The 17,994-nt window shown below is 44.4% G+C and overlaps 2 protein-coding genes across 2 annotated transcripts; both read left to right on the plus strand.

The window, feature by feature from the left end:
* Nucleotides 1–7,158: 7,158 nt before the first annotated feature.
* Nucleotides 7,159–8,801, plus strand: LOC127772709 (transcription factor WRKY45-1). Its single transcript, XM_052298662.1, has 3 exons — nt 7,159–7,577; nt 7,669–7,773; nt 7,875–8,801. Exons 1-3 carry the CDS (start codon nt 7,270–7,272, stop codon nt 8,440–8,442), a joined length of 981 nt encoding a protein of 326 aa, XP_052154622.1. The 5' UTR covers nt 7,159–7,269; the 3' UTR covers nt 8,443–8,801.
* Nucleotides 8,802–12,906: 4,105 nt separating this feature from the next.
* LOC127772707 (rhodanese-like domain-containing protein 7) lies at nt 12,907–15,947 on the plus strand. Its single transcript, XM_052298660.1, has 5 exons — nt 12,907–13,287; nt 13,729–13,980; nt 14,068–14,166; nt 14,284–14,577; nt 15,133–15,947. The coding sequence occupies exons 1-5, from the start codon at nt 12,922–12,924 to the stop codon at nt 15,511–15,513; spliced, it is 1,392 nt and encodes a 463-aa protein (XP_052154620.1). The 5' UTR covers nt 12,907–12,921; the 3' UTR covers nt 15,514–15,947.
* Nucleotides 15,948–17,994: the final 2,047 nt, after the last annotated feature.

Below are 17,994 nucleotides of genomic sequence, written 5' to 3' on the forward strand. Positions count from 1 at the left end.
CTCCTTTTACTCAAAGTCGCCGCGGAGACTACAACCATCATGATACCACATAAAACGCGTTTGGCTGCGAATCTTACGAATAAATAATGTATATACGCCTTGAGTGATTTGACGTACGGATTGAGAAAGGAGTGCTTCACCTCCACAAAAAAAAAAACACTATTTGTACTCCACGCAAAACAAATCAAGAAGAAAGAAATCAAAAAAGAAAAAAGAAAAACACTATCTGCATTGGAAAAAGAAATTGTCAAAACCAGATTCAGTTTAGTTTAGTACTACGAGACAAAAGAAAAGCATCAGCAATTGATATAACAAATCTGAACTGACGCCAATGTGAAGGATGGACCACCACGTGCGTCAAGACGTCAGGATTATCCACGAGAGGGCAGTTTATGTTTAGTTTTCAGTTGTCACAAATGCTGCCTGCAAGTTGGAAGCCAACAGCAAACCCACTGGATTGTTGTGATTTAATCATTGGTCCAAAGTCCAAACTGTACTATATCTGCAAATTGCGTCCTTCCTGTCCGATTTAGTGTTTTTTTGTAGGTAAAGAAGATATTTTATCGTTGCACAAGATGTATTTTATCCTGGCCTTTGCCATAGTGACGTGCGAGCAAAATATTTACTATTGACACGATGTTTAACCATTCTTCCTATTTAAAATATCTATATAAATATTATTTATTTTATTGCAACATGTTTTATCATTAAAAAAATATAAATATGACCTACACTTTAGCATATTTGCAATGGTTTTTAATAAAACAAATGATTAGATATTATTTAAAAGTGTTATCTATTGGAAAAGAGTGCATGTATGTATACAAGCGAAAAAGAAGTAAGGGACGGATAAATCCCCGCCCCTCTCATACTCATAAAAAATATATTGGAAAAACAAAGCCTTAGCAAAAACTACCACTTTTTTAATATTGTTGACTTTTGACAAACGTTTGACCAAGTGTTATTTAATTTTTTTTCAAATATAAAATATTTTAAGTCATGCTTAAAAAGTATTTGATGATAAATCAATCACAACAAAATAAATAATAATTATATATATTTTTAATAAGACGAGTGGTTAAATTTATTTTAAAATGTTAACGGTGTTATATATTGAAAAAAAAGGAAGAAGTAATTAAAGAGCTCCTGTTTACTAACTCCAACCGCGTGACTTCACTGGTAAACGACTTCTGGACCTTCTGAATATGCATGATTGTCTAAGTACGCAACCAATTACGCACTCCCTCCGTTTCATATAAGTCGTTTGGTTTTTTTCTAATCAAACTTATATAGTTTGATTATATTTACAGAAATTTTTTTCTATAAAACAAATATATTATCAAACTATATTTAATGTTAGATTTAGTAAAACTAATTTTATATTTTAGACCCTGTTTAGATGGGACTAAAACTCCCTACCTATCACAGATACTAATTATAAATATTAAACATAGACTATTAATAAAACTTATTCTATAACTCTGGACTAATTCGCGAGACGAATCTATTGAGCCTAATTAATCCATGATTAACCTATGTGATGCTACAGTAAACATGTGCTAATTATGGATGAATTAGGCTTAAAAAATTTGTCACGCGAATTAGCTCTCGTTTATATAATTAGTTTTATAAGTAGTTTATGTTTTATACTCCAAATTCATCCGATATGATAGGGACTAAAGTATAGTCCCTGAATCCAAACACCACCTTAGATGTTATTAAATTTTCTATAAACTTGATAAACAAAGTACTATGAAAAAGTCAAACCACTTATAATATAAAACGGAGGATTATAAAACGGAGGGAGTAGTAATAAGCATAAAGAAAATTGATCGACCTCCTGTTTGATTTGATCAATGAGTAGAGCTAACATTATTAAATGCTCTGTTTTTGGTGACTAGGAAAAATAACGAACAAGTGAATTACCTGCCTCAACAACAAGATTAATTAGCATGAGTACTTGCGAGGCATTAAACTGATACCGTACTAATATTATTATCGGTTATAACGATTTGATACTATTTGCAAGCACATGTGTGAAAAATAGTACAAATACGTGGGCCCATATGGAGCACTACTACTAGTATATGTCTCCAGATGACACAGTTGTCAGATCGAATTAAATCATTGTCGTAGGAGGGATTTCCTGGTAGGTTCCTCCGTCCGTGGATCCTACCGGCCGGATCATTTGTCTTCAGCACTTTTGTGGACTCCGAAAGAGATCGTCAACCTGTCTCGTTTTCTATGATCCTATCTACTTCCTCTCTCCCAAAGCTCAAAATTCGCCTCATTCACGCACATGCCCATCCAAAATTGTTGCATACGCAAAGAATAAAGAGGCCGGAGTTCTCTGATCCCGTACAACAACGTAACCTACTCTTTTAGGCAAAAAAAAAAAGTAAGAGGAATTCACCGTTCTGATGATGATCTGTTGATGAACACTGTCGTTTTGGATAAGCATCATGGTCAAAACATTCGATTTTGTTCGATGACATTTATATATACAGTGTACGCAGGATAACCATAAACCGCCATTGATACTCATTTAAAGGAAAAAAGAAAATATAATTTGATTTATATGACATTTTTTTATCGTTAATCGACAACATTTTTTTCCCGAGGTAATCGACAACAATTTAGTTCCATACATACACATTTCTTTAGCGATCACACACACAGGACAGGATCAAAAGAACTTGCAGTTCATATACACACTTCATAGCAATTCCATTCGAACACACAAACTACAATGAATCAAATCGAAACTAAAACAAAGAAGGAAGATGAAATCATGCCGGTGCCACAACTAAAAAAAAGGTTTTTCAAGGTGGCACCTTTTTTTTTCACTGGCAGCCAGACGATAGCGCCGCTAGCAAAAATGTAACGAGGGGTGGAGGCTAAGAACCGTCAGCGAAAATGCATTTTCACCGACTGCTGTGAAACATGAACTGCCAGCGAAGATATGCCATTTTTGCAAGCGGTCCTATTAAGTGACTATTTTTGCTAATGGTTGTGTAACGTGAACCGCCAGCAAAGATATGTCATTTTCGCAAGCAGTCCTCTTGAGTGACACCTAACAAAAATTAGATATTTTGCTGACGGCCACTAAGAGCACTGCACTGTGAAAACATTGCCATATTAAAAACCCCATCAGATTAAAAAAATCCACCGCCACTTTCCTCTTAGTCTCTCATACTCCTCCCCTTCCTCTAGATCCACCGGCGGCCTCCTCCTCCGCCTTGGCTCCTTCTCCCTCTCATCTCCGCCTCCTCCACCCGCGGCAACTGCTTCACCTCTCCGCCTCCTCCCTTCTCCCTCTCCAAGATCCGCTTCCTCAATGAGCGGCGGCACTCCAGAGAGGCGCGGTGATGGGCGGGCGGGCGGCGGCTCTCCTCCTCTCTGCCCCACGCCTCCTCTCCCTCTCCCCCGGCCACCCACCGGTGGTGCGCGGTCTCCACCTTTCCAAAATGGCATGGCGCGACCTCCTCCTCTTCACCGCTGGCTGCCACAAGCTCGGGGCCGGATCCGCCGCCGCAACAACGGGGGTGGCCGGATCCACCGCCGCTGTTGGCGGCTATTAAATGCAAATTCTATGCCGCTAATACCTGCATAAATCAAGAAAATAAAACATCCAACATAGTGATAGGGTTTAATTCTAACATATTCCACAAGTGTTGGTGTATATTTGAATGTGGGTGATAAACCGTCGAAGATTGGATGAAATATAGACTTAAGTAAAGGTGAATTCCTGTCCATATCATGAGTGGGCCAAGAACTACATCGAAACATCATCAAATGGGCCATCTGCTCGAAGGAATGGATAAGGCAGGCTAAGGAGGGGAACCAGACCAAGCCTGAAGGCCGCCTGGCCCAGCCCAAGTTTGGCCGAACCCTGGTGATCACCGTCCAATTCAAGGTTTGGTAGGGACGGTCTGGATGAGCTCCTGAATGGCGGTTGGAGGGCAGAATGGACTTTTCGCGTTTTATAACCGTCATACATGCCCTATATAAAGACTTCACTTCACTCACTTCAACACACACTCCAAGCTTGAGCTGAATTATAAGATGCTCTATTGTACTTTACTATATACTAGAATAGGGAGAGAGTAGAGTAGAAGAAGTCGGAGGAGTTCCGGAGTTGTCGGTAATCCTCTTCTTATTTCTTTTTATCTGTTAATTACTCTGATTATAATAGAAATATCTTTTGAGTAATTTAGTTTTGCTTGGTGAGAATTATCTCTTAGTTAGTTCCTAATCAGCGTGCGGGATCATCGTTCACTATAATCCAGTAAAATATAGTGATTGCTTTAGTGTGTAGCTAACATTAAATTAAGTAATTAAGTGCTTAGACGCGGTGTCTAGGTAGTTGATTTCCGGTGTTTACTCCGCATCCCACAGTAGGTGTGAGGTGGGTGTAGAGGTGGTGACAGCCCTCGAGATCACTGAAGTCCTCTCTGTCCAGGTGCGTAGTAGAGCGATATCTGGGAGCAGCGAGCTGGCCAGTGCCCAAAGTATCGCGTTAGGATGAAAGTTAAGCTTTTCTGTAGACACTGTTTCTCACCGATGACTCATCTCTATCCCTTGCCTATGCTTAGGTTCGTGTCCTTGGATGAACCTGATCTAGAGTTAACACACACGTTTCCTGTGGAAAATCGATACCTAAGAATACTCCCGGGTGAAGTGCTACATCGGTATTTTCCGTGCGCTTGCGGATTTTATCTGTAAGGTTAAGAAATATCAACAGCCGCGACGACGGGGTGGCTGGATCTGCCGCCGCGACAACGGGGAAGGCTGGCGGGGAGGGCAGCGAAGGTGGCGGGAGGGTTGGGGCAGATCCGGCAGCGAGCGGTGCTCGGGCGGTCCTCCACGGTGGTGAAGGAGGTGGATCCAGCGGCGGCTGCCATTGACAACGATGATGGCTACCGCGACAACGACGACTGGGCTACTTGTTGGTGTGAAAACACGACGGCCTGGGAGATATGCTTAACTCTAGTGCAGGTCCAAAGATAGTGTCGAGTGTGTCAAGGGCGTGCCAGCTGATTTAATCCTGCAATCAGCAAGAAAGATAAAAGCATATCAGTCGACCGATAGCCGATCGGCCGATAGGCCGATAGTGCATCGTTGATGGTCTCAGCCGATGGAGTTAGACCAAATCAGCTATGGACTGGATATATCAAAGAACAATAAACCCTAAACACGCCCAATCGGCTGTAATACTATCTATGGAGTTTAACATATTGATTTAAGACAATATTATGAAAGTAGCCAATGTGACAGTATTTAGAGCAAGAAAGATAACGTACTAGCTAATACTCTAGTACAAACTTATATAAACACTCTAGTAAAAACTTATATAAACAGATTGATCCATATAAACATATAAAACAGAAATCAAGCATGAAGGTGTACAAATCTTGCCGATACTGACTAAAGCTTCATATGCTTATATAAAATGATATGTCTATATAAGTGGCGAATATACATGAAACAGGGAACGGAACATGCATATTAGGTAAGATCAGCTCAAACCTCGATACTATCCTTATTATGCCTAATTGCAGGCTAGTTTGCATGGTTCTAAGCACGACTAGGGATAATACATCTCAAAGTATGAAGAGAAACAATGCAGTCTAAACAATCAAGCAATTAGACATTTTTCAGGATGGTAGATGCCTTAGATAATATAATCTAGCAGGACAATTTAACCGAAAGCAAGCTCCCCATACACCACCTCCCCTTCCCACCAGCATCCCTCTCCCCTCTTCTTCTTCACCACTCAACAGTGACGACTAGATCCACAAGATGGTGACCACGAGCTATAGATAGGCCGAGGGCTCAAGGCGGCCGCCGCCGAGCTGTTGCGGCGGACGGGTCGTGGACACCGCCACCCCGTCAAGCTCGCGCCCCTCTTAGTCCGTAGCTATCGCCGTCGCCGGCACAGCCCAAGAGCTCCACAAGCACGGCGCCTGGTCACCCTCCCATGGCCGACGAGTTCTTCCCCCTCTCCCTTCTCTAGCGGCACAGGGCACGAGCGTGGGCCAGTCCTTTAAAATTTGACAAAGAACTTGTGGTTTAACTTGGCTCCACGATCTTCATGGGGGCAACAAGAACAGCGGACGTGGCATGGAATGTCCGACCTGGCTTTGTTGAGGCTGAACTTACACCTCTGCCCACTGTAAAAGCCCTTAGGAGGACATCAAGGAGGCAAAGGCCATCTGAATCCGAAGTTTAAATTTTATAGTACCAGTTTTCTACTCCAATGATTTCTCAACTCTTGGTTGTCACACACGCACGTTCCACCAGGGAATCCGATCAAACGATTCCCTCCCCTCCCTCCGCCGTCCAACCCATCCGGCTGCATAAAAATTTCCACAAATGACGCGGACGCACACCACCACACCACCACCTCCTCATCCTCATTTGCCCCCCAACCCGGCATCGATCACCTCGCTGACGTCGCCCCCGTGACGTCATCCGGTTGTCGTCCCCTCGTCCCCCCTCTCCTTCGGCGATGCTTCCCCCCTTGCCCGTACTCCCACATACCCACCCAACGAAGGAACTTGCAACTCAAGTTTTTTTATTTTTTTAAAATAATCTCTCGTGGCCCACACCACCAAAACTCCCCCGAATTCCTCGTACGCGCAGTCCACTGAGCGCCGGGCCACCCCCTCCAGGACTGGCCCACATGTCCGTGTGATCTCTCCCGTGGTTTCCGCGGTGGGCTACGTCCACTGTGGCGTGGGCCGGGTGTGAAGCCCCCGCCCCCCCCCGCTGGCCCACTCACCTCGTGCATTCACACCGGCATGGGGGATTGGGTACGCTCGGTTCATGAGGTTCAACAGCGCCGTTCACCGCGAGTCACCGCGTGGGCCGCCACAATTCGGTGAACCGGGTCTATGGTTCTCGCGTGGTGCCGAGCCGCGTCCCTTTTTCCCATCGCCCACGCAGCGAGCACCCCAGTCCATGGAAACCCCTCGTGAGCCGCTCACTGGGCGTAGCCGCACGGCCCCACCTGGCATTGACACGGTACGCGTCATCGACGGTAGACCGCGCCTACGCATCATCTCCTTCGGCTACAGAAATGGAGACGGATCAATCCGCTCCAGGTCAGCAGAGTAGCCATAAATACCGACCTGCCTCCACCCCAAGCCTCCTGCTGCTTTGAGCTCCATCACCAGCTGAGCTGCGAGGAAGAGAGAGTGCGAGAGTGCGCGGCAGCGGCAGTGTAGTGTCAGTCACTGGGTGTGCGCTTGCTTGCTTGGATTGAGGATGACGTCATCGATGTCGCCGGCGCCGGCGCCGGCGTACGCGCAGGTGATGGAGGACATGGAGAAGGGGAAGGAGCTGGCGGCGCAGCTGCAGGGGCTCCTCCGCGACTCGCCGGAGGCCGGCCGCTTCGTCGACCAGATTCTCCACACCTTCTCCCGGGCGATGCGGGCGCTCGACAAGGCGGCGGTCTCCGCCGCCGGAGGAGAAGGGTCGGAGGTGCAGAGCGAGGTCACCTGCGGGGGCGGGGCCAGCGCCGGCGGGAAGAGGAAAGCCCCCGCCGCCGACCGGAAGGCCAACTGCCGCAGGAGGTGAGAACGAAGGCCAGAGCATAGCTCATCACAAAGCATAGCATCATCTGTGTGTAATTAATGTACTAAGATTTGTGTGTACGTATTGCAGGACGCAGCAATCGTCCGGGAATACGGTGGTCGTCAAGAACCTCGACGACGGCCAGGCATGGCGCAAGTACGGGCAGAAGGAGATCCAAAACTCCAAGCACCCAAAGTGAGTAGACTTGTCCCGACAAAAAACAATGTGTTCGAGACTGTACAGTTGGATGCGTTGCGCGCTGACGAGGAGTTGTTTGGGGTATGCTACGTGTACAGGGCCTACTTCCGGTGCACGCACAAGTACGACCAGCTGTGCACGGCGCAGCGGCAGGTGCAGCGCTGCGACGACGACCCGGCGAGCTACAGGGTCACCTACATCGGCGAGCACACCTGCCGGGACCCGGCCACCGCCCCCATCATCGCGGCGCACGTCATCCACCAGGTCGCCGCCGGCGACGACGACGACGGCTGCGGCGGCCTCCACGCGGGGTCCCGCCTCATCAGCTTCGTCGCCGCGCCGGCGGCGCCAGTAGACGCTGCCGCGGCGCCGACGACCAGCACGATCACCACGGTCACCGCGCCGGGCCCGCTGCTGCAGCCGCTCAAGGTGGAGGGCGGCGTCGGCTCGTCCGACCAGGAGGAGGTGCTGAGCAGCCTCACGCCCGGCAGCTCCGCGGCGCGCGGCGGCGGCGGCGGCGGCGGAGTCGCGGGTCCCTTCGGGCCGGACCAGGGCGATGTCACGTCCTCCCTGCACTGGAGCTACGACGCCGTCGCCGGCATGGAGTTCTTCAAGAACGACGAGGTTGTCTTCGATCTGGACGACATTATGGGTTTGAGCTTTTGATCACCGAAGAATCATGGATGGACACGGGCCGGGTAAAACGATCGAAAGAAGATGGATTCGACGCGTGGGTACAGAAATAATTAGCGGCAGCGCGGATCTTAATTTGGAACTTGCAAAGATACTCCTAATTAGCCTGGCTAGATTAGTTTGTAAATTCCTTGTTGATGTGTCGTCTCAGCTTTAAGCTGCAGACATGCTAGCAAGTAGCAACACGATTAGTACGTAGTAATGTGGTTCTTGATTATGAGCTGGGGGTCTTAACCTTTTTTGTGTGACAAGCAAGAGAAGAGGATTTGGGTACAATGTAATCCTGTTCTTCCGCTTTCGAAAAAAAAAAACATATAGCTTCACGTGCCTAATCCTCTGCTAAATGTTGTGCCATAACTGTAGAAAGATTCGCCATTTGGCTACGACTTTACTGTACATGCCGTTCTTTCCGTCAGGCCAACCATACAACGCTGTGGCTCGCACGTGTCCGCAGTCATATGGCCCCAGATAACATCGGCCTCCACAATGGATCGATTTCTGGATGAAGTAGGCCAAGCTACTCCCCAGAGAGCTCAACTACCTGCAAGCGCTAATCATTGTATCCCAAAGGGACCACTTATACATTTAGCGATAAATTTTGTCCTAAAAATTTAACGTAATTATAATACAATTATAGTGTAATTACACTGTAACTTACATGTAACTACAGTGTAACTTGTATATAAGTTTCACGTAATTTTGAATCGTTAAATCTATTACATGATTTGTTTTGGTGAGGGAGAAAAAAAATCACAGCACACACATGTGTAAGAATTTATTCCCACAACCTTCATTTTACCGAAATAACATATTACAGAGAGATTTTTGAAAGTTACATACAAGTTACACTATAGTTAGAGTGTAATTACATGCAAGTTACAGTGTAATTACACTACGATTATACTGTAATTACATCTGTCAAATTTTTGGGAGAAAATTTGTCGACAAAGATATAGCAAAATCGTATCCGAAACTCTTGTCCTTTCTTAATTAGCACAACGATGCCGAAGTTTGATTTTACCAATCTCGACATGGTAGGCCCTGTTTAGTTCCCGAAACATAACTTTTCAAGCTGCCACATTGAATGTTTGGATATATGTATAGAGTATTAAATATAGAAAAAAAATCAATTAGACAGATTGCGTATAAATTGCGAGACAAATCTTTTAAATCTAATTGTGCCATGATTTGACAATGTGGTGATATAGTAAACATTTGATAATGACGGATTAATTAGGCTTAATAAATGTGTCTCGCAGTTTCATTGCGGAATCTATAATTTGTTATTAGACTACGTTTAATACTTAAAATATGTGTCTGTATATCCGATGTGACAACCAAACCCAAAATTTTTCCCTAACTAAACAAGGCCTAAATCTGGTTTTGCTGTCAGACTGCCACTATATAGGTGGGTCATAATTACTCCGCCTGTAAAATTATTTTTATGGCAGTTCAAGAACCCCATGAAAAAATACGTTTTCGTATGCGGTTGCATAAGAGACCTGTGAAAATGCGGCTATTAAAGACTCGCCTACAAGTCTGATCTTCCTTCTCTTTGTCTTTCTTAGCATCTTCAAAATTTTTATATCTCATTCTCATGATGGGGAACGACGGTGATACAGGAGCAAGAGTGGCAGTCAAGAGGTGCGGCGGTGGGGGAGGTGCAGCAGCAACAGATTCGGTGATGGGGAGGCACGGCGGCGGCGGATCCAACGACGGGGAAGGCGACGGCGGCGGATCCAGCGGTGGGGAGCGCGGCGGCGGTGGATCCAGCTCCCCTTGCGCATAGCAACAGACTGTGGCGATGATGATGAGGAGCTACTACCGGGCTTTGGCGACATCGACGGTGGCGGCAACGACGAACGGCGGTGCATGGGTTTTTGGAATTTTATTTTGTTTTCGCATTTTTATTTTGTGTGCGGACGATATAAATACCCATATGGAAAAATAGCAATTTTAGCACACTTTTGGACAGACGGGTAGCCCAATCCCATGGAAAATGAGTTTTGACAGTATAAAAATTGGTTTTTAGTAGTGTGCTAAAATATTTGAAATCCCGATAGTATTAGTAAAAACTACTATGACTCACCTGCTGACCCAAAATTTCTAATTATTTTTGTAGTTCTGTAATAATTCTGTTATTTTACGTAAAAAAGGTTGTTACTGTTGATAATCCGGCGATCCTAGGCCGGTGCTGCTGTTAGAGTTAGTATAGCCAACTTAGGTAGTAGCTCCAAATCATATATAGTCAATTTAATAGCTAATTTATATAATAGTTACCTGTAAATATATATACTACACTATTAATATTTTGTCTCATCTGTCATACGTACACATATTACGTAAAGTCCGTGCTACAGCTGATCTGTTACAAATCTGTAGCCCACTGCTCACATTTCTCTTCTTTCATCTCCTCATATGTGTTTATAGTTGGCTTATAGTCTGTATTGTACTTGCTCTTAGTCATGTAATTAAGCAGATTTATCATCTTTATTTTGGTGCACATTATCACGAGCATAGCAGTTTGGCAATATTTTGTTCTATATTAATATACCCGTTAGAGGTGACCTATGATGGGCCTTTACTTTCGGGCCCGTCACAGGTAGATCACCTGTGGCAACTTCTATATACGGAGACCATCACCTCTGACGGCCTTTATTTAAAGGGCCGCCAGAGATGAGTCACTTGTGAGGATCCCAACTGGCCCTAGGCTAGCTGAGACCAACACCTCTGACGGTCTTCTAGTAACTTGTCCGTCATAGGTGGGTGTCACCTGTGATGGTCGGCCATCCGTCAAAGGTGACTGGACTCACCAGTGACCACTGATCACTGATCATGCTCAAAGCCGTTAAAGGTGAGGGTTTGGGACCATCACAGGTGACCTTGGCCAGTGTAGTGATTGGTTGCAAAGAGTCTAAAAACTTGGGAACTTATCTCCCATCGTAAAACGAGATGACTTATTAGCGTATTATTAATTAAGTGTTAGTTATAAAATTTTAAAATTAATTTATATGATTTTTTAAACTACTTTTTCAATGATATTTTTAAAAATGAATTACTTATTTCCATTTTGCGCTCGTGTTTGCTTAGTATACCTATCCTATTCACTAATTAGATTTATTCCTCAGGACAGTCAAGGAGGTGTGGATTCACTTTGTGGATAGACATGATGGGCCTGTTCAGATTGTACCTAAAATAAACTTTTGACAAGATGTCAATATTACTAAAATTTTGGCAGAATTTATTATGTATTTAGCAAATTTGACAACAAACTAAACGTAGTCATTTTTTTGGCAACTTTGTCAAAAGATGGTATGGTTGAAAATGGCATCAAAGTGAGCAGGCCCGATCAATCCAACGTATGATGGCAGAAAAGTAAACTGAAGCTGAAACGTAAATAGAGTATATGAAGGAGCGCGAAGTTGCAGTACGTGCATGAACGACATATAAGAGGTCCGTAAACAAGCTCAAGCCCGATTCTTCGGAAACAACAATTTCTTCGCCATCTGCCAGTGCTCTTCCTCTAACTAGCATTCAGTCTTGTAGCAACGTCAACCGGTGCTGTCTTACAAGGGCAAAGAAATTGCGGCAAAGACATGAAACCAACAATTCCAATAAAAATAATAAATAATACCCCATTAATTCAAACATTTTAATTAAAAAAACAACTATAAAGAATAGATCACCCTAGGGTGGGCAAGGAATATAAATCACGCTCCCCTAAGACAATTTATATGACATGGTAGGCTGGGGAGATGTCGGTCGTGCACATTTTACAGGCGGCTTCCTCCTGGCGATAAAATTGCCGGCCGCATACCAAAAGACCGCGGCGCGCCCCTCTCCTCGTCTGCAACGTCACATTCCCCACACTCCCCTATGGCGATTTATATGCATCGCCCAAGGTGAGGGTGGGAGAAGTATAGTTTTGTAAAATTTTAAAACAGGAATTTTTAAAAAATAAATATAAAAATAAAAAAAATACAGTATGCATATCCGTCCACCATCCTCCATCGTCCTCCTAAGAGCATCTGTAGTGTATAAGGTCGACGCGTGAAACGCATGATCGAACGAAATTTCGATTCGATCTTTGCAGTGTAGTAATCGATATGTGGGACCCAGTGGGACCCGCATCTAAAGAAAATCCCAACCTCATTCTGGTCCGCCTCTCTCACGTAACTCAGTGAAAACTTTTTTTTATTCGGTTATGTTCGACTCCTTTGTAGTAGTCGATTTTTTCACTGACACATATGGTTCGAGTCTCACAGTGTACTCTGTTCGATTCTTCTGTCCAAGGTTCGATTTTATCTTTACATTGGAGCTGCTCTAAGGCCGACCTAAAGCCCAATATCAGATGCGACTCCAAACCTTACTAGGCTCGCAAGGCCCAAAATCACAGATAAAGCAAAGGCTCTCGCAAACTTGACCTGTCCCCCTACATCCCCCCAAGCCCAAATGCTGCCCTCCCCACCACTCGCCGCGCTCTCCAAAGCCGCCGCCGCCGCCGCCGCCGCCCGCCGCGCCGCCACGGTCGCCGCGCGCAGCCGCCGCCGCCTCCTCGTCCTCCCCGCTGTCGCCTCGCTGGTACCGGGGCCACCTCCTGCGCTCTGCCGTCGCGTCCGCCTCATGCCGCAGCTGGAGGGCCCGCGCGCTCCCCCGCCGCCGCACGGCAGGGGCTTCGCCGCGGCCGCCGCCGGTGGGGATGGGGCTACACTGGATGCTGGTGATTCGGAGCTGGTGGTGGTCTCCTTCTACAGGTTCGCCGACTTCCCCGACCACGCCGAGCTGCGGCGGCCGCTCAAGGAGCTCTGCGAGGAGTTGGTGAGCGCTTCATCATCCAGTTAGCCACGGATAAGGCTTAACAATCACTTCATCCAGTGTAGTGGATACACATTTATTATTGGATAAGCTTTAAAGCTTATGGAGGATGTGATACGGTTGCTTATTCTTTAGTTCATGCATTGCTTAGCAAATGACTGCTTATGGTGGATGTGAAATGATTGCTTATATTCTTTAATTCGTGGATTGCTTAGCAGATTTCGATTCATTCAGGTGCTAAGTTGCAATGCTATGTGTGGATGAACCGTTTTACTCGATGCTATTGTTGACTTGTCACAAATTTTCAACTTCCAAATTTGCTGTGCTTAGTGACAGTACTGAATGGTGCTGTTCACACCGTGATGGAGTTGACTAATGCGGTTTATGTATTGACTGTTTTGTGAAATCCAACTCTCACATGTTGGGCTGGCTGATGCTGTTCAGCGTGTTTCAGGTGGTATTATCCTTGCGCCGGAAGGGATCAATGGTAGTATATGTGGAACACCAGAAGCTGTGGAGAAAGTCTTGAACTTCATTCAATCAGACGACCGCTTGAAAGGGTTACGGATGATCCAGTCTCCTGTTACTCCGGAAGATGAGGCTATCCATCATGGACATACCAGTCAATCTCCTGTTGGTGCTGGGGAAGATGCACCCTTCCGGTGGGATCATGTCCGTGTGAAATTGAAAAAGGAGGTAAGTTGGTTTAGAATGCATGACAGTTACTGGATTTTTCAATTGTCTGATTATTCTGCTTGTTCTGCTTTGTTGGCCATTTATCAGATAGTCGCACTTGGAGATCCCGGTGTCATGCCAACTAAAACAGTTGGAAAATATGTTAAGCCAAAAGACTGGAATGCGTTGATAAGTGACCCAGATACTGTGAGTGTTTCACTCATTGCAGAGATTTATGTGTCCCACTCGTATGTGTTTAATTCAATTCCAGTAATGAATTTTGTTCCATGTCTGCATGGTTCATTTACATTATCCATGTGGCAGGTTGTTATTGATGTGCGCAACATGTATGAGATACGCATAGGAAAATTTAAGAGAGCTGTTGATCCATGTACGAACTCATTCAGAGAGTTCCCATCTTGGGTTGATGATCAGTTTCAATTGGCTGAATCTGACAGTCAACTGTGCTCAGAAAATAATGACAATACAATTGGCAGACAGTCGGAAGATGTGAATTCAAGCAAACCCAAAGAGTTACCACGAGTTGCTATGTATTGCACTGGTGGCATAAGATGTGAAAAGGCATCAAGTTTCCTCCTTAGCAAGGGCTTTAAAGAGGTAAATCATGAAGGCTTTTCTGTGTTATATTGTTCCGATTAATTCCATATCAAGATTTTTAGGAGTATCCCATTCTTTGAATTCATCAAATAAATAGATGTGTTATCATTTACTACATTCTTGAAAATCAATTTCCCCTCAGTTGACTCTTGCATTGAGTGCAGTTTCTTGTGATCAATGTCCTCACCACAATAGTATCATGTTATGGGGCTAGATATATAGTACAAAATTTTAGGTTTGGGTGTCAAATCAACAATGAAAATAATGTAAAATTCTTAAAGCGAGACACTTTGCCCTTGTGTGCACTAATTGTGCTTCATCACTAGATTCTCCCCTAGCTTAGGTCATAGTGAAAATATAGGTAATGTTAAAAAAGATTACCTTAATATGTGATAGATGTTTAATGCATCAAATTTTTGCTATCAACAGTTCTCTCTCTCTCTCTCTCTCTCTCTCTCTCTCTCCCACACACACACACTATGGTTTCTGAAATTGTCCTTGACATGGTTAATTGGTAATATATACTTAGTAGGTTTAATAAGCTGCTCATGTCAGGTTTATCACTTGGAGGGTGGGATATTGAAGTACCTAGAGGAAATCCCCAAGGCAGAAAGCTTGTGGGAGGGTGAATGCTTTGTGTTTGACAAACGTGTCTCAGTGGAGCACGGATTAGCCCAAGGAACCCACAAACTTTGTTATGGATGTAAGAAACCAGTTAGTGATGAAGACATGGAATCTCCTGAGTGGGAGTATGGTGTATCATGTCCATATTGCTTTGCAACCAAATCCGAGGAGGAGAAGGAAAGGGCAAGGGCACGGCAGAGACAGTTTGAGACATGGGGAGTTATTGGCGGCCCTGATAAAGGAAGAAGTCCAAAAAGGCTGGAAGCTAATCACACAGCTGAAGAGCCCAAACAGTTGTCGAGCTCAGTCTAACTCAAACTGGGTAACTGAAACTTGTTCCATTACCACTTCTGATTGATTGACGTTTTGCTGACGAAGCGAGGGATCCTTTTGTATCAGCCGCGTCTTCTTTTGCACCTTTCTTGTAGTCTTCCAGATTATGTCTTGGTCCCTTATGTAGCCTTACGATAAAGCTTGAAGTTGTTTTTCGGTAGCACCGTTGTTTGTTCCATCTGGTTCTAATTGTAAAAACAGCAGTTACTCTTATGAGTTGCAGCAGTTTCATGAATAATTATGCGCTGAGCTAAAGAGGCACCGAGATATCGGTTTGGATGGAACATATTTGTATGACTGTCTGAGTTTGCATTGCTTAGTTTCTATAGTGACTTTCTGATTGTTTTTCGGAACTGTAACATGCATGAAGCTGCAGAAGCTATTCTCAATGAAATTTCAAATTACCAATCCTCAGTATGTTTTTTTACTGGGAAGGTTAATGAAGTAGAGATACTGAGATATTACACTCAGAGGTACTCTGTACTCCCTCCGTCCAAAAAAAGCCAACCTAGGAAGGCATGTGACCTCTTCTAGGTTATCCAGATTCGTTGCACTAGGAGGGACCCCTTCTAAGTTGGGGTGTGTTTAGTTTACGTCAAAATTAGAAGTTTGATTGAAATTGAAACGATGTGACGGAAAAGTTGAAAGTTTATGTGTATAGGAAAGTTTCGATGAGATAGAAAGCTTGAAAGTTTAAAGAAAAAGTTGGAAACTAAATCAGGTCTTGGTTTTTTTTAGACTGAGGAAGTAAGTTATAGAGCAATCTATTGTGGACTCGTGGCGTGAAGATGTCACGACACGTCAACCTTTTGGTATAGCATATGCGTCAAGCTTATTCTAGAGAAGATTCGAAGCAGTAACCTTACACGACGGAAGAAGACGCTGGAGAGGATGAGAAGCTCTCGATAGTCTCGCATGTTAAAAGTCCCAAACCCAACACTACAGCTGAGCTCTCCAAGCGTTGTCTGTGTTGCAAGCATTTCTTGTGCTCTCTCGTCCAGTGAGTCTGAGCTTTGGGCACACTGACCAAAGGCAGAGCGGAGAGATGCCGGCCGCTCCGTCCAACGGCCGCCTCTTCAGGTTCCTGCCGCCGCACCGCCGTCCGCAGGGCACCGACGTCGCCGCCGCCGCCGGGTGGACCGTCGCCGGCGTCGCCACCGCCGTCTGGCTCGTCCAGGTGAGCTAGCCATGGCCCGTCTCTTGCACCACTCACCTCACCTGTCATTTGAGCTGTCCTCTTTGGTAGTAGTACATGTTTAATTCGGATGATGTGTTTGATGCATGCCCGCGCAGCCGTTCGATTGGATCAAGAAGACGTTCCTGGAGAAGCAGGAAGCCGAAGAGGGGAGGACCGAAGCCTGATGAATTCTTGTGCGCAGGCAGCGTAGCGTGTAATCCTTGCAGAAAGCTGGCTGAAAGATGCAGAAATCAATGGAGTTCCATCTGATTTCCAGTGTACGACTAGTAGTTGCTACTATAGCTGTAGCTGTGTTTGTGATCATCTCACTCTGTGCGACTTAGAGCAAGTTTAATACTCTCTCCATCTATAAAAGTTTGACACTATCGACTTTTTTAAACATATTTTATCGGTCGTCTTATTAAAAAATTTAAGTAATTATTAATTCTTTTCCTATCATTTAATTTATTGTTAAATATATTTTTATGTATACATATAGTTTTACATATTTATGTATACATATAGTTTTACATATTTCACAAAAATTTTTAATAAGACGAACGGTCAAAGATTTTTAAAAAAGTCAACGGCGTCAAACATTTAGGGATGGAGGGAGTAGTATAGTCCACTACTAGCTCCACTAGTTTATCTATAGCTAATCTAATAGCCAATTTATACAATAGTTGCTTACTATATTATTAATATATGGTCCCACCTATCATACGTACACTGCGTCTTGGCGTCCGTGCTGCAGCTGGCTACAGATCTATAGCCCGCTGCTCTTCTCTCTCATCTTTTATTTTATTAAAATATGTTTATAGCTGACTAATAGCTTGCTATTGTACCTGCTCTTATGGCACCCTCGATGTATAATACTCTCTCCGTCCCAAAATAGTTGTTTTTCTATTAAATTTTATCCTATAATACTTTGTCACTTGGTAGTACTACCTGTTACATCAATTACCTCCAATTCAAATGTTTGCCCATTCTATCCTCTCCACTCTCTTGCTACTATTCAAATAAGGGGCAATATAGTTTTTACTTCTCAAACCTTAATTCGTGCTAAACAACCTAGAAAAAGAAGTATTGTGAGATGGAGAAAGTACCTCTTTGAGTTATAAGGTGGATCCAGGTATAAGAGTAGCTATTAGTCTAGATCTCACGGTTCCCACTTAATCAACAGGTATGTCAATGTGATCGTGAGATGTTGAGAAAGAATCTACTCCCTCCATTTCAAAATGTTTGACACCGTTGATTTTTTAGTACGTGTTTGACCATTCGTC

The sequence above is a fragment of the Oryza glaberrima genome, chromosome 5 (genome assembly GCF_000147395.1).
Source record: "Oryza glaberrima chromosome 5, OglaRS2, whole genome shotgun sequence".
In the NCBI taxonomy this organism is placed as follows: Eukaryota; Viridiplantae; Streptophyta; class Magnoliopsida; order Poales; family Poaceae; genus Oryza; species Oryza glaberrima.